General features: G+C 43.3%; 1 protein-coding gene across 2 annotated transcripts in view; it reads left to right on the top strand.

The window, feature by feature from the left end:
* The first annotated feature begins 7,575 nt into the window (after positions 1-7,575).
* LOC119649071 (proton-coupled amino acid transporter-like protein CG1139) overlaps positions 7,576-12,657 on the top strand; it is a 23,326-nt gene continuing 18,244 nt past the window's right edge. For both annotated transcript variants that reach the window (XM_038051064.1, XM_038051063.1), the window contains exons 1-6: positions 7,576-7,753; positions 7,858-7,935; positions 8,001-8,151; positions 8,227-8,348; positions 8,404-8,630; positions 12,507-12,637. In XM_038051064.1, coding sequence (XP_037906992.1) covers positions 7,725-7,753; positions 7,858-7,935; positions 8,001-8,151; positions 8,227-8,348; positions 8,404-8,630; positions 12,507-12,637 — 738 coding nt within the window. In that variant the 5' untranslated portion in view covers positions 7,576-7,724. The remainder of the gene's footprint in view (positions 7,754-7,857; positions 7,936-8,000; positions 8,152-8,226; positions 8,349-8,403; positions 8,631-12,506; positions 12,638-12,657) is intronic.

Raw genomic sequence — 12,657 nt, 5'->3', positions numbered from 1 at the left:
CCCGGTAGCCAACATCCGACATGTTCTGTCTTGCGTAGCTCAGTGTTCACAATAGTGAACTTGGGCCGACCGCCGGAACTCAAAGTTGGGATTACCTGCTGGAGCCACTTTAAGGTAGCCTCGTCAGCGCACTCCAAATGTAGAAGCCCATCACGAAAACCTTGATCGCTAAATCGTGGCTTCGTTCCAGGCTCCATCATTTTCTTCCACAGGCATTCCTGGAGGATGGTAAGTTGTCCCTCTGACATTTTGCCATCCTTGGAGGAAACTCCCACGGCAGCAGTCAGAACAGAGGCCGCAGCTCGCGCATACGTCCTCTTCCTTCCCGCCTTCGTGTTCGTATTCCTGTGGGAGGGACCAGCTTCATTGAGATCTCTCTCGCTGATTTGATCACCTCCCGGCACACCGGTCCTAATCCCCGCGGGACGCGTGGATGTAAGCCCTGGTGCGGAGCACAATAAAGCGTCGGCCACAGCAGATGTGTTGGTCTTACGCTTCTTGCGCGCATTACCGCTGACTGAAGAGTCTGGTGCGTCCAGTGTGGATCTTACCGGGGTTTCCAGTTTATCCCCACCTTCCGCCGGAGATTCCGCTACCTTGCGTCCGATTTCTCTGGGCGTTACCGCGCCTAGTGGTACAGCCACGTCCATGTCCTCATTCCCAAGGTGCTTCATCTTCCTTCGCAGTGCTCTCTTCTGCCGTCGGCTTAGGGCCTTTCCAGGTTCACGGTGTTCGGACCGCTTGGATCCATTTCCACATACTGGCGTTGAACCAGTAGCGTCCACGTCACCAGCTTCCCGTTCTTCCGCTCTTCCCAGTAAGGATGGCGGAGAAGGTTCTGACAGGCAGGATTCAGCCTGTAGTCCCCCCTCCTTAGTGGCCGAAGTTCCCTTCTGCCAGGGCTTTCTCTTCCGCTTGCGGGTAGATTTGGGCTGTAGTACCGCGGACGGGCCGGCCGTAGTCGGATTTCCAGTTTCTCCCAATTTGAGAGTTTTCGTACTTTCCTTTCTGGCTAACTTCGCCGTAGGCACTAAATGCAAACTTTCCACTGAGTCGGAAAGCATGCCTTCTACAGATTGCTCTATAGGCAAATATGAACGTGGTGAGGCCTCCAAAATCCGCGCCTCGGCCGCGACATGATTGCTCATGGTCGCGGGTGGATTCGAAGTCTGTGACTTCTTACCACTTGGAGAGTTTATATCCATCGCATATTCATATTTTTGGACACCCTTAGTGTAGTAGTAAACTACTACAGGCTCCCCCACCACGACAAGGTGGTGTCCGAGGGGGACACAAGTATCCCGCAGGGATACTTGCAAAAAAGTTGAAGCTGATCCAGATCTAGAAGATTTGAGTGGAAATGTCAATAGGATCCGAAGTATCCAGAAACGGATCTCATGTGCAAGCTGAGAATTCAACCTGGGGGGAAACTGATTGCTATTGCATTCGAGTTAAAAGCTCACTTCGAGAGAATGCCACAATGCGTGCCTAAAAATATAAGATTCATATACAGTACAAGGATTTTGATGAAGTGCCATCAAAAGGAGAAATCAGCGTCATTTCTGTGCTGATCCTAAGGCCAGTAAAACAAAAATAAAATGTTGAGATAAGAAAAAAGATAAATAAAGTAAAGATATGGGAAAGGAGTACTTGATGCATGGGTGAACGTAAATAAATTAGTGTGAGATAAACAAATGCCTATCTGCACGCTAAATATTGGCACTTTGACTGGAAAGGTGGAGGAACTTGCAAGAATGCGAACGCGGTATTTTGGTAGACCATGTACTCAATATGAAGTTGCCATTGCCATATCTGAGGGTTTCCGTGATGCACTAGCAAACTCGAGCGATGTAATGTCCGGCTGATGAAGCTCACTATTGTATCAGTTGGTCGCATTATCCACCTTTCACCGCATTCGCATGCTCAAAGACATCCCCGGAGATGTTTCTACAGTTGACTCCTCTCCTCTCTTTCTTCAGATACAAATGCAGGCAAAACGGGCAATCTTTAGAATGTTCGGGATATCAACAATGTAAACTGCCAAAATCGAAAGAAGATTGAGATTTTTTTTTGGTGGTATTTTGAAGTACTAATATCAAAGGATAGCATGTGGTAAGCAATTTTAAATGGAACAACAGAGCAATGACCTACGACCTAAACCAGCGACTGAGTTCCTCCAAATTGAGGCAGTTGATGCAGGGCTTATTAATCCAAAAAAAAACCCACCTTAAATTAATAGTTGGCGGATTACACATTGGTTCAAAGTACAATGTTTCTGACAGATGTATTTTCTTCAACTTCGAACGCGCTTAAAGACGGTAGGACACTCATATTCCTACCCAGAGCAGACGGAATATTAAGGGGGTCATCCCGTGTGAAGGCCGTTTTTTTGCCTTTCTTTGAAAAATTATTTTGGAGGACTGGATGAAGATAGGAACGTGATTTTTTCACCATATGTTTATTGATATCTCTAGTATATGAGATAAATCTTTTCAGATTGATATCGTAGCTAGTTTTTGGAATACGTGTCAATTCATGCACCCATCTCCAAAAAAAGGTGTTTTTCTGCTGCCACGCTGGAGGGCGCTGTGTTTATCTGAGGGAAAAAAACTAAACGGCATTTTAATGTGGACAATATTCCACGGTCCGCAAACTAGGATAATTAGAAAATATAATAAGGTAAATTTTTGGTGGGCTTTTAAACTTAATTTTTTGAATTTTGGTGTTTTTTTACGGCTTTTTTTATTAATAAAAAAAACTACCCATCCGATCGCAATTATCCTAGTTTGCGGACCGTAGAAATATGTACTAAAGAAGCCGTGAACATTTCAAAAAATTTGGTTGGATAGATTTTGAGCTATGGTGGCAGCCGATTTTTAAGATAGATAGTAGTTTCGAGAAAAACGCATTCGAAAATTTAAATGTGGTTATCATCAGTAAAATTTTAATTCACCATTAATCTACTATACTTGGTTCATAGAGAGCGCCCTATGTTTCTACAAAAAAGTCTTGTAGGGCCGATTGTTGCTCTCTGGTTTCAATTCTGGCTCTTTTAGCGAGGTCAGACGATGATCGTTCGGACCGTCAAATTCGCACTTCATTACGGCGGTCGGCATAAACCTGACATATGTGGCCAACTTGACATCCCATTGTAACTAGGATTTTGAGAATGCCATTGAATCCTTCATTGAAAATAATTACAGCCAGAAAAGTGGCTATTTCTACGACCTTGGCCCCAAAATGCAGGTGTTTAGGAGCGAAAGTCCAGATCAATGCATTTAACGACTCATTGTTATTCTGGGTCTCTGCTCCTAAACATCTGTTCAAGAGATCATCTCGTGACAAATATTCGTAGATTGGTTTGAAGACTGTTTAAACTTCTTAAGTCAAAGGTGCCTTCCCGTGGTGAAAACTATCCAGTTCTCCTTTAGCTTCCACTTTGCGCCATTTGCACCAACTGTCCTCGCCTGCTGGACAATTTTGATGCTGAGGATTTTCGTCTGTAGAACATTTATGGAAGAAAGTTGCCCAAATTTCTTGCTTCATTCCTTCTATCGAATTTGCGTGTCGACGAATAGCTAGCCTAAAAAATGTAGTGAGGTCGTTAATAACCTCATCAGTAAGTTTTCCAGCCCCTTTTCCACCAATGCCTTTGTGATTCTTCTTTGCATTTCTTAGCAGATTTTCCATTCTTTTCTCAACATGTCCTACGCATTCCTTTTTTACTACCCCGTACATTTTATTATTTACAGAAATTTGCAGAATTACCGGAGAAAACTCCAGCAAAATCCAATATACAATATACAAAACTTGTCGCAACTGGAACATCCATGTTCATGCTTGTTAAAAGTTTCTTTGCTGATGTTGATGCGAAGTCCTTTTTCTTCTCTGATAAGTATCGATTTCCATGAAATACTCGTTTTTTAGTGCGAGCATGACGTTGAACGTTAAAGCGATCTCCCTTCGTAGGATCCATTTAAAAAATGACTGAACACACAAACAGCGCAATACTTATGACAAAATATATAACTGAGTATAGCTTCAAAGCCTTTCAGTGCTCACTCTAGACTGGATTATCCTTTTTATTCCCAACGGCAAATAAGTTTAGACAATTGATTGGTTTTTCATATTTTTATGTCTATACCTGTGTTCGAATTTATAAGGCTCAGGTAAAAAACTAACGGGTAAAAGAAAATTCGATGCTCTTTCTCATCGAGTACTCTAGCCACGGCTGCAAACTCCTTACCTGTTTAACACTGTAATTTCGGAACGACTCGGAATATCGGAAAATCCCTTTGTCCACATATTCTCCACTATATAGAGATACAATTCATGTAAAAAAAATCGATCTCTCCAACGCGATACACGGGATGACTCCCTTAAACCTTCTAGGTACCAGGTTAACTCATAACTGGTGTGGGAATGCCCTAATTGGCTGAAATTCATTGTTTTGCTGAACCCTACTAAAACTTGATTGCTTTTTTGGACAAGTTGCTCGAGATCATTTTTGCTTTCAGATGCTACGAAAACATCATCTGCATAAAGTAGTGTGTAGGGCGCTGGATGTTGGATATTCCGTGTGACGGTGTCCATAACATGAACAAAGAGGAGTGGTGAGAGGGCGTTTCCTTGATGAACACCAACAGAGACACGAAGCGGTTTTGATACAACCGCCATACTTCGAACTTTACTTTTCGGATCGTGGTACAGCAATTGAACCCAGCGCACGAGTTCTTTTGGCACGAAGTGTTGTCGTAAAGCATACCAGATGAGTTCGTTTGGCACGCGGTCAAACGGTTTCTCTATATCCAGAAAGGCAATGTAAAGAGGACGATGCTTCTCACGGCGTTTCTCCACGAGTAACCGCGCAGCGTGTATTGCGTCAGTAGTTTCCCAGTTTTTGACAAATCCGGTTGTCAAGAATGCGTTCGAAAATCTCGATGGTATGGGAAAGTAACCAAATCGGACGGTAACTTGAACATTCTGCTGGACTACCTTTCTTTTTCCATTTTGGAACAGTAGTACTTCCTTGCCAGTCAGATTCTTCTTCCTCCCTGAATAGCCCGATTAAAGAATTCACTGAGCCACAGTGTTGGGTCAGAGCTCTTCGCTATCCAAAGCTCAGATGCGATGTAGTCAGGTCCTGTGGCTTCCCCGATTTAATACGTTTTAATGCCTCCTCGACAGTTAAGTTAAGTCCTTGAGGGTTTAAGGTGAGCACCTGTCTGGACGACTTAATCCCACGGTCTTCTTCAGACACCCCGCTGACAAGCAACAACTGTACCAGTCTATGCCAAGTGCATGGCTTAGCATTCATACTGGTGGATGCAAGACGTACCTAAATCTCTGCCAAACTAAGGAGTACGGCACCCGTGCTGAAACGCAACACCACGCCGAGCTGTACTCACATACAACGGGAATTCACCCGAAGTATGAGAGTCCAGGTACCCTGGTAAGGTTTCGTGACCACTTCAGATGAGTCCCCGTGCAGACTCGGGTCTGATCGCCCTAATTAGGCCTTTGGAGCATTCGTCTACTGCATCACGGCCGGCAAACCAAAGTGAGTATAGCGTCTCCCGGTGCCACCACTATGGAGGTTCTCCTCCGCCACTTGGTTTTGGTTTGGGCGACAGAGTTGTCGCCCCGTCTTCCTCACCGCCACCTCTGAGCACCTGCCTCCTCGTGGAACTGGTCCAAATGTTAACAATGATTGTGCAAGTGGAGGATGAGCAAATTCTTCAGTTGAAATCTGCTCGAAGTATTCTCGCCACCGCTCCGTTACGGGTCGACGGTTGGTAAACAAAGTATCGTTCTTGTCATCAACGCAACAGAAGTGTTCGATATCCTGTGTACGTACGTTACGGTTTTTACCAAGTAGATACAAATCTCTCTCGCCATTCCGAGTGTCCAGTTTATCTTAAAGATTTTTGTAATGGTCCGCTTGGATGACAGAGGCTGTTTTTTTGCTTCCCGGTTGGCATTCTTATAAATTTGCCAATTCGCCGGTGTTTTATCGTCGAGAAATTTGTGGTAGAAGCGTTTCTTTTCACTGACCTTCATTTCAACATCATCATTCCAAAGCCAAGTATCTCGGTTGATGTATCGTTTACCTGGTTTGGTGACCCAAAGGGCAGAGGCCGCTTTATGTCTTTCATTTCGTTCGATTCTTCACATTCGTAATGGTCGATAATCGTGTGAGTGAGATCGTTTCTTTTTCTCACCAAATCGCCACCATTTCATGCGCCGCGGGCCAGTGCGTTCCTCACGTTATTTTATCGGTAGTTTAATTCGCAGGATGGGAATCAATGGCCGATGTTGTCATAGGGAACGGCTTTGCAATCAGTGGCAATGGTAAAATGTCGGCGTCTTATGAGAATATGGATCGATATGCGTTTTACTGTTCTCACTATAAAATGTAGGAAGATGAGACAACCATTTGATAAACCATGTATTCATAAGTACAAGGTCATGGGTGTCCACAAAATCGATTATACTCTCACCAGCTTCATTGCGTGCTCCGAACCCCTTTCCCCCATGGCACCTGTTACCGTCTGCCTTTTCACCCACATGACCATTAAGGTCGCCGGCAATGATAATATAGTCGTCAGCAGGCACGTGACAAGTCTTTTCATCGAGAAGTTGCCAGAAGGCATCTTTCTCGGGATCAGGTCGACCTGTCTGTGGTGCGTACGCGGTGAAGAAGTGAATAATGTGATCAGCTGCTATACTGGTGAGCTTCATCAGCCGACCATCAAATCGTTCGACTTCTTTAATGGCATCACGGAAACCCTCTGAGATGGCAATGCCAACACCATATTGAGTGTGTGGGTTACCAAAATAGAGAAGTTTATAGCCATTTTTACCGCGCTCGCGTTCAATGTCGCAGCTTCTGGCACCAGACCATCGGGTTTCTAGCAGAGCGCAGATATCAATGCGCCTTTTCCGAAGGGCTCTTGCGGGTTCCCCGATCTTTCCAGTTAGGGTACCAACATTTAGCGTGCAGACACGTATTTGTTTTGTTCGGACTAACTTTCTTACGTGCTGACGCCGTCCATGCATCAAGAACCCTTGCCTATGTCTCGACAGGACCGGGACCCGTCCTGCTGCGTCGATTGAGGTGGACGCCCTAGCATTTCTCCGAGGCTTGTGACTCAATCCCATCATCATGTTTTTAACGACATTGTATGCATTTTCTTGGTCGGCCTGTCGCTGGACCTGTCACCAAGAGAGATCCTACCTGATTTAGCATAGTGGAATAACACCATCTATACCTTATTTATGTCTTTGCCTGATCCCAGCATTTGATTTTTGTTTTACTGAGGATAATAGAAAATATGTTGCCTCAAACCCTCCTGCTTTAGCTGGGCTTGGGACCAGCATACTATGTTAATAGCATGGCGGAGTTTCATACGTGAATCTTAATATATATATATACATTGTTGAGAAAGCTTTTACTCGAAAATAGCATCAAGGTGAAGTTAGTGGGCACCAAAACGTAATATGTTACAATTATGCACGTACTTAACCCAGGTACAAAGTTTCTGCCGCCTTCATATTGAATTTATCAAAGAAATCTAGTGGAACAAAGTCATCGATGTTTCAATGTCATTCAATTCGTTAAAATTATGTGACTATTGATTTTAGATATGTTACGCTGACTTCCTTTCCGTTTATTTTATTTTTAAGTTTCTAGGTTTCAACTGAGGATGAACTGCTCATAGAGAATGGTGGAAGTTGACCAGCAGATAGTGCCGTAAGTTAGGTTAACGTTTGTGTTATATAAAGTGGAATACTTTGTGTACATCCCAGTTGGATAGGGAGCTATTCTACTGTAAATCGATTTATTGACTTTTTTAGAGAGTCTCAGGAAATTGAGGAGATCCTCATCGGTGAATACGATCCTCACTCACATCGACTTGTTGAAAAACCCACATCGTGAGTTGCTTATCAGAAACATAAAATTACCATAAATAAAATGATCTCCTTATTTTGCTTTTCAGAACCATTGAGACATTTGTTCACATTTTAAAAGCTGCGCTTGGGACGGGTGTACTTGCCATGCCAGAAGCTTTTAAATACGCAGGATATGTGAATGGTGTGATCAGTACCTGCCTAATTGGATTCATTTGTGTTCACTGTTTGCTAATCCTGGTAATTATCGAGGCTAAGTCTTACAATGTTGTGAAAAGAAATTTTAGCATTGGGTTACGATTTCTTCGCTTTCAGATTCGCTGCCAATACGTTTTGTGCAAGCGTCATCAAGTGCCTATTCTCACCTATCCTAAATTAATGCAGCTTTCCCTACAAGCAGGACCACCATTTCTGCGTTGGCTTGAACAGCCTTCACTGTAAAGATTTAGGCAAGTTTGAAAATATAAACAACTCTAAAATCGATAATTTCAGTTGGGTTGTGGATATGTTCTTAATCCTGGATCAGCTAGGGATTTGCTGTGTGTATATTGTGTTTGTAGCCGCCAACATAAAACACCTTATTGACGCCAATTTCTTGGAACTGGACATCAGAATACACATGGCCATTCTCATAATTCCATTCGCAAGCATATTTTTGATTCGAGACTTGAAGACTTTGGTCCCGTTTTCGCAGCTTGCAAACACGGTAACTATTGTGGGTGAGTTTGAATTTGAAAAGAATCATTTCGTATAATGTTAGTTTTCTCGACGATTTTTTTACGCAAATTTAACCAGCCATTTGTAATCACCTGGCTTTTGTGCTAACCGTAAGGACGAACCGACAAACCATCAAATGACCGGGGTGAAGGCAGGATATATCAGGCCGATCATGAATATATTTGTCGTAGATGTATCCATGCAATATCTGTTATTGTGAAAACACAAAACATTTCACTGAATGAAATAGCGCTCTTCACACAAAATCATTACCAACATAAGGTGGTGCTATTTCGATGGAAGCTGGTTAATTAGGTTTCAATCAGACCCACTACTTCGCGATCAGCAGAAGATGAGTTATCTTCACCTGATGATCTCTTGCCGTCACTTGTGCGCTGCGTATATCACTTCTTGCAGAGTTGGACAGCTACGGCCCCCCAAGCACAGTAGATATTCTATAGGCAGTACCCACACTAAAATGACCCGACTTGCGAATGTGCTACAGAAGCTTATCTGTACACATCAGAGACGCTAAAGAAGGACAAGGCATAATCTTCGTCAAATCGTATTGATAAGAGAGAGATGAAAAGAATATGTCAGCCATGGCACTAATGCGTGCTCAACCATATAGCCAAACGTAGTTTCACGTATTCACTTCTACATAGACAAAAACGTGCCAATTTCACCAACAAATTGGCAAGTCCGGGCGGCATGTCAAAGACAGCTGATCGGATTTTCGATATATCTCGCTTATGCTCAAGGGCAAAACAATTTGGAATCGTGCGTACTCGCACTGATTTCCCCCCTTCAAGGGCAAAGGGGAGTGTGGTAGCTGTCTAGTATCTAACAGTGCCCCCAAGTATAACATCGGCCGCTTCTATGGTCCAGCTGTCGCCCGACAGCAGGTGAACTCTCTTCCTCGAATGGCAGACACACTGAGTAATCCGCCTGATTATATCGATAAGAACCAGACTGACATAAAAATGCTCTTTTAATCGGGTGCTACGGAAGTCGTCGGCCACGCCTTGAAGGGTCATAAGATCTGATTGGATGCGGAATCGTGGAAGCGGATTGAGAACGGAAGGGGTTGAAAGCTCTATTTACCGATGCGGGCGCGAAGTGCTCGAACTCTGATACCGAGTGAAATCCCGAGAAGTCCAGCGTATGCGTGCCGTGATAAGAGAGAATTCGCTATTTCGCTGGTTAAGCAAGCGGAAGATGCTGGAGAACGCAAAGATTTCAGAAGCGTATACCGCATCACGAAATAGTTTCCATATGGTCGCAAATCTTTTAACGGTCATGTCAAAGACGTTAACATCTCATCCACGACGACGAGCAAATATTTGAAAGAATCCTGGAACGCATCAAAGAACATTTCTAAAGCTTGATCGACAGACTGCGTTGGCCACATCCTACGGACGTTCTCCTGCTCAAGGAAGCAAGCTTTCGATAGTATGAACAGGGAGTGTATACGGCCTGCTTGACACAGGGGAAGCACTCCGGAAAAATTATTCGCTATTATCAGAGTTTAGTACGATGGTGCTAAATGCCACGTATTGAACTAAGGTAGAATCTCAGAGCATCTTAAGGAGTGGAGTGGAGTCCGCCAGGGTTACATCTCGTCACCGATATTATTTCTTTTTGTAATCGGCGACGTTCTTCATACCTCCTTGTCCGGAGGAAGTGGAGAAGTTCAATGGACAATGATTTTTTTCCGCAAACAACTCGAATACGTTGATGACACTTGTTTGCTTTTTTATCATTCAGTGGCTTTGAAAAGACCACTAGAATTGGACTGAACCTTATTTGCATTTACGGGAAGAGCATCGAAGGTGTCAATCAATTTGTATAATATATCCACGAAGCCCTGTCTTGTCTAAAATCTGAAATGCAATTATCTCGACACAAAGATTAAATCGAGACTGTTCTATGGTAGTGTTCTTTCTGTGTTGCTATATGGGAATGGAACATATAAGATAACTCCCATTGTTACCCAAAAGCCGTCGTGAACAGCTGGCTGCGTCGTATCATCGGAGTACGCTAGCTAGATAAGAACTTGAAGAACTTATTCGGAGCACAGACCTGTCAGCCGCACGAGATGTGATCGGGAAGGAGTAACTGGTAGGGATAAGTTTTGAACATTGCCCGCTATGCCATGCAATCGAGTTCCCTCTCCCTAAATCGATCAGCATCAATTTTAATTTCCCGTTATTTTCGATGTATTATATGACTAAAACAAATATTTCGGAAAACCACCAAGTAAAGAGGTTTTATTTTCATCATTTTCATTCCTTGTCATTTCCGGTTGATATTTATCATCATCAACGGCACAACAACCGCTCTAGGCCTGCCCTAATAAGGAACTGCAGACATCGCTGTTTTGTGCCGAGCTCCAACAATTGGATATCCCTAAAAGCTGTCTGGCGTCCTGGTCTACGCCATCGTTCCATCTCAGGCAGGGTCTGCCTCGTCTTCTTTTTCTGCCATAGATTCGATTATTTTCGCATTTCACATCATCTAAACTTTAGGGTGGTCAATAAGATTACTATTCGCTGAAGTTTCTCCGCTTGTCATAGCAAATTGGCTCCACCTGCGCGGCTACATTTTTCTGAGGCAGATCAATATTACTTAATATCAGTAATATAGATATTGGTTCGTTGGTTGGTAATATGTTCCTCAGATGTTTCCCATTTTGGGACTGCAATTTTCAACAAATACCTGGGGGGGGGGGGCTAATTCTATCTGATTCAACACAGCCCTACTATTAAATTCTACTCTCACTTCCACGCCGGTGCAGAATGCAAAGCAGCAGACGAGGCAGGGGGAAGGACGACGTCTCTAAGCTTTAAAATCGAAATGAGTTGACAAGTGCTCCAAGATGTCTTGGCGGTCCAGGAAACGAAATTATTCGGCTCTCGAATGAACAGTATTTTCAAGGTTGAAACAACTGTGTAACTTGAGAAAGCAACACCCCCTCTTTTTGTTTAGTAGAACGAATGGGAAAAGGACGTGAACTGACTGATTGAGGCCGATAGTCTCCATCATATAACGAACGAGTACGGAAGCAGGCTCATAGAATTCACTCGCAGCAGAAACATGGCAATTGCATCGAGTTTCTTACCTATCCGCAGGATTCACAAGAAAACATATGTCTCACCAAATAGGATGACAGCCAGATACACGACGTCCTCATTGAGGAATGAGCTGCATCGAACATCCCTGCGTTCGATTGAATGCCTGGAAATCTACCAAAAATAAGAACTGTGGAGATGGCGATCAAGCTTCATGACCTGGTAAGCAATATTTGGTCTAGCAAAACTACAACGAAACGAATTAACGCCTTCGAACGTTGAGTCCTCAGAAGAATCTTAGGCCCAATGTAGTTTGACGACGGATGGAGAATGAGATACAGTAGGAAGTTGTACCTATGTATTATATGACAAGCCAAAAGCCGCCATTCATATTAGGTTTCAAAAGCTTTCAAACTACCTGGAAAACTCCAAAACAAATGGGATGTCTCAGTGGACAACACAATTTACACGCTGCTCGGTTTCCGAAATTAAAGGACGCGGTTACTGGACCGAGAAGAATGGGGACGAAAAATTAGGGAGGTCAAGGTTCAAAATGGAATTGTAGCGTCATAGCAGGAAGGAAACGATTGTACTATCAATTTGATGGGAGTGCAATTTCCTGGGATAATTAGTTTCGTCTTCACTATAGAAATTCAATAAAAATTGTTTGGGGTTGTAGCTGTAATTACTAAATGCTCCAATAGGTATACGCACGCTTAAATTCAATTGCTATTCGAGTCAGTTTAATCAGAAGAATAAATAAAATTATTACACTTCCTCTGCCTCACATTCTTCGAAATTATTTAGCTCTTGGGATGATCTGCTATTACTTGCATCAAGGACAGCTCACATTTCATGGAAAACAGCCCATGGCGGATGTACGATTTTACCCTTTATTTTTTGGAACGGTCCTCTTTTCACTTGAGTCCGTTGGTTTGGTAAGTTAACATGCTTTTTC

Source organism: Hermetia illucens, chromosome 2, assembly GCF_905115235.1.
Source record: "Hermetia illucens chromosome 2, iHerIll2.2.curated.20191125, whole genome shotgun sequence".
Classification (NCBI taxonomy): Eukaryota; Metazoa; Arthropoda; class Insecta; order Diptera; family Stratiomyidae; genus Hermetia; species Hermetia illucens.
This window is presented reverse-complemented; position numbering and strand designations above follow the sequence as displayed.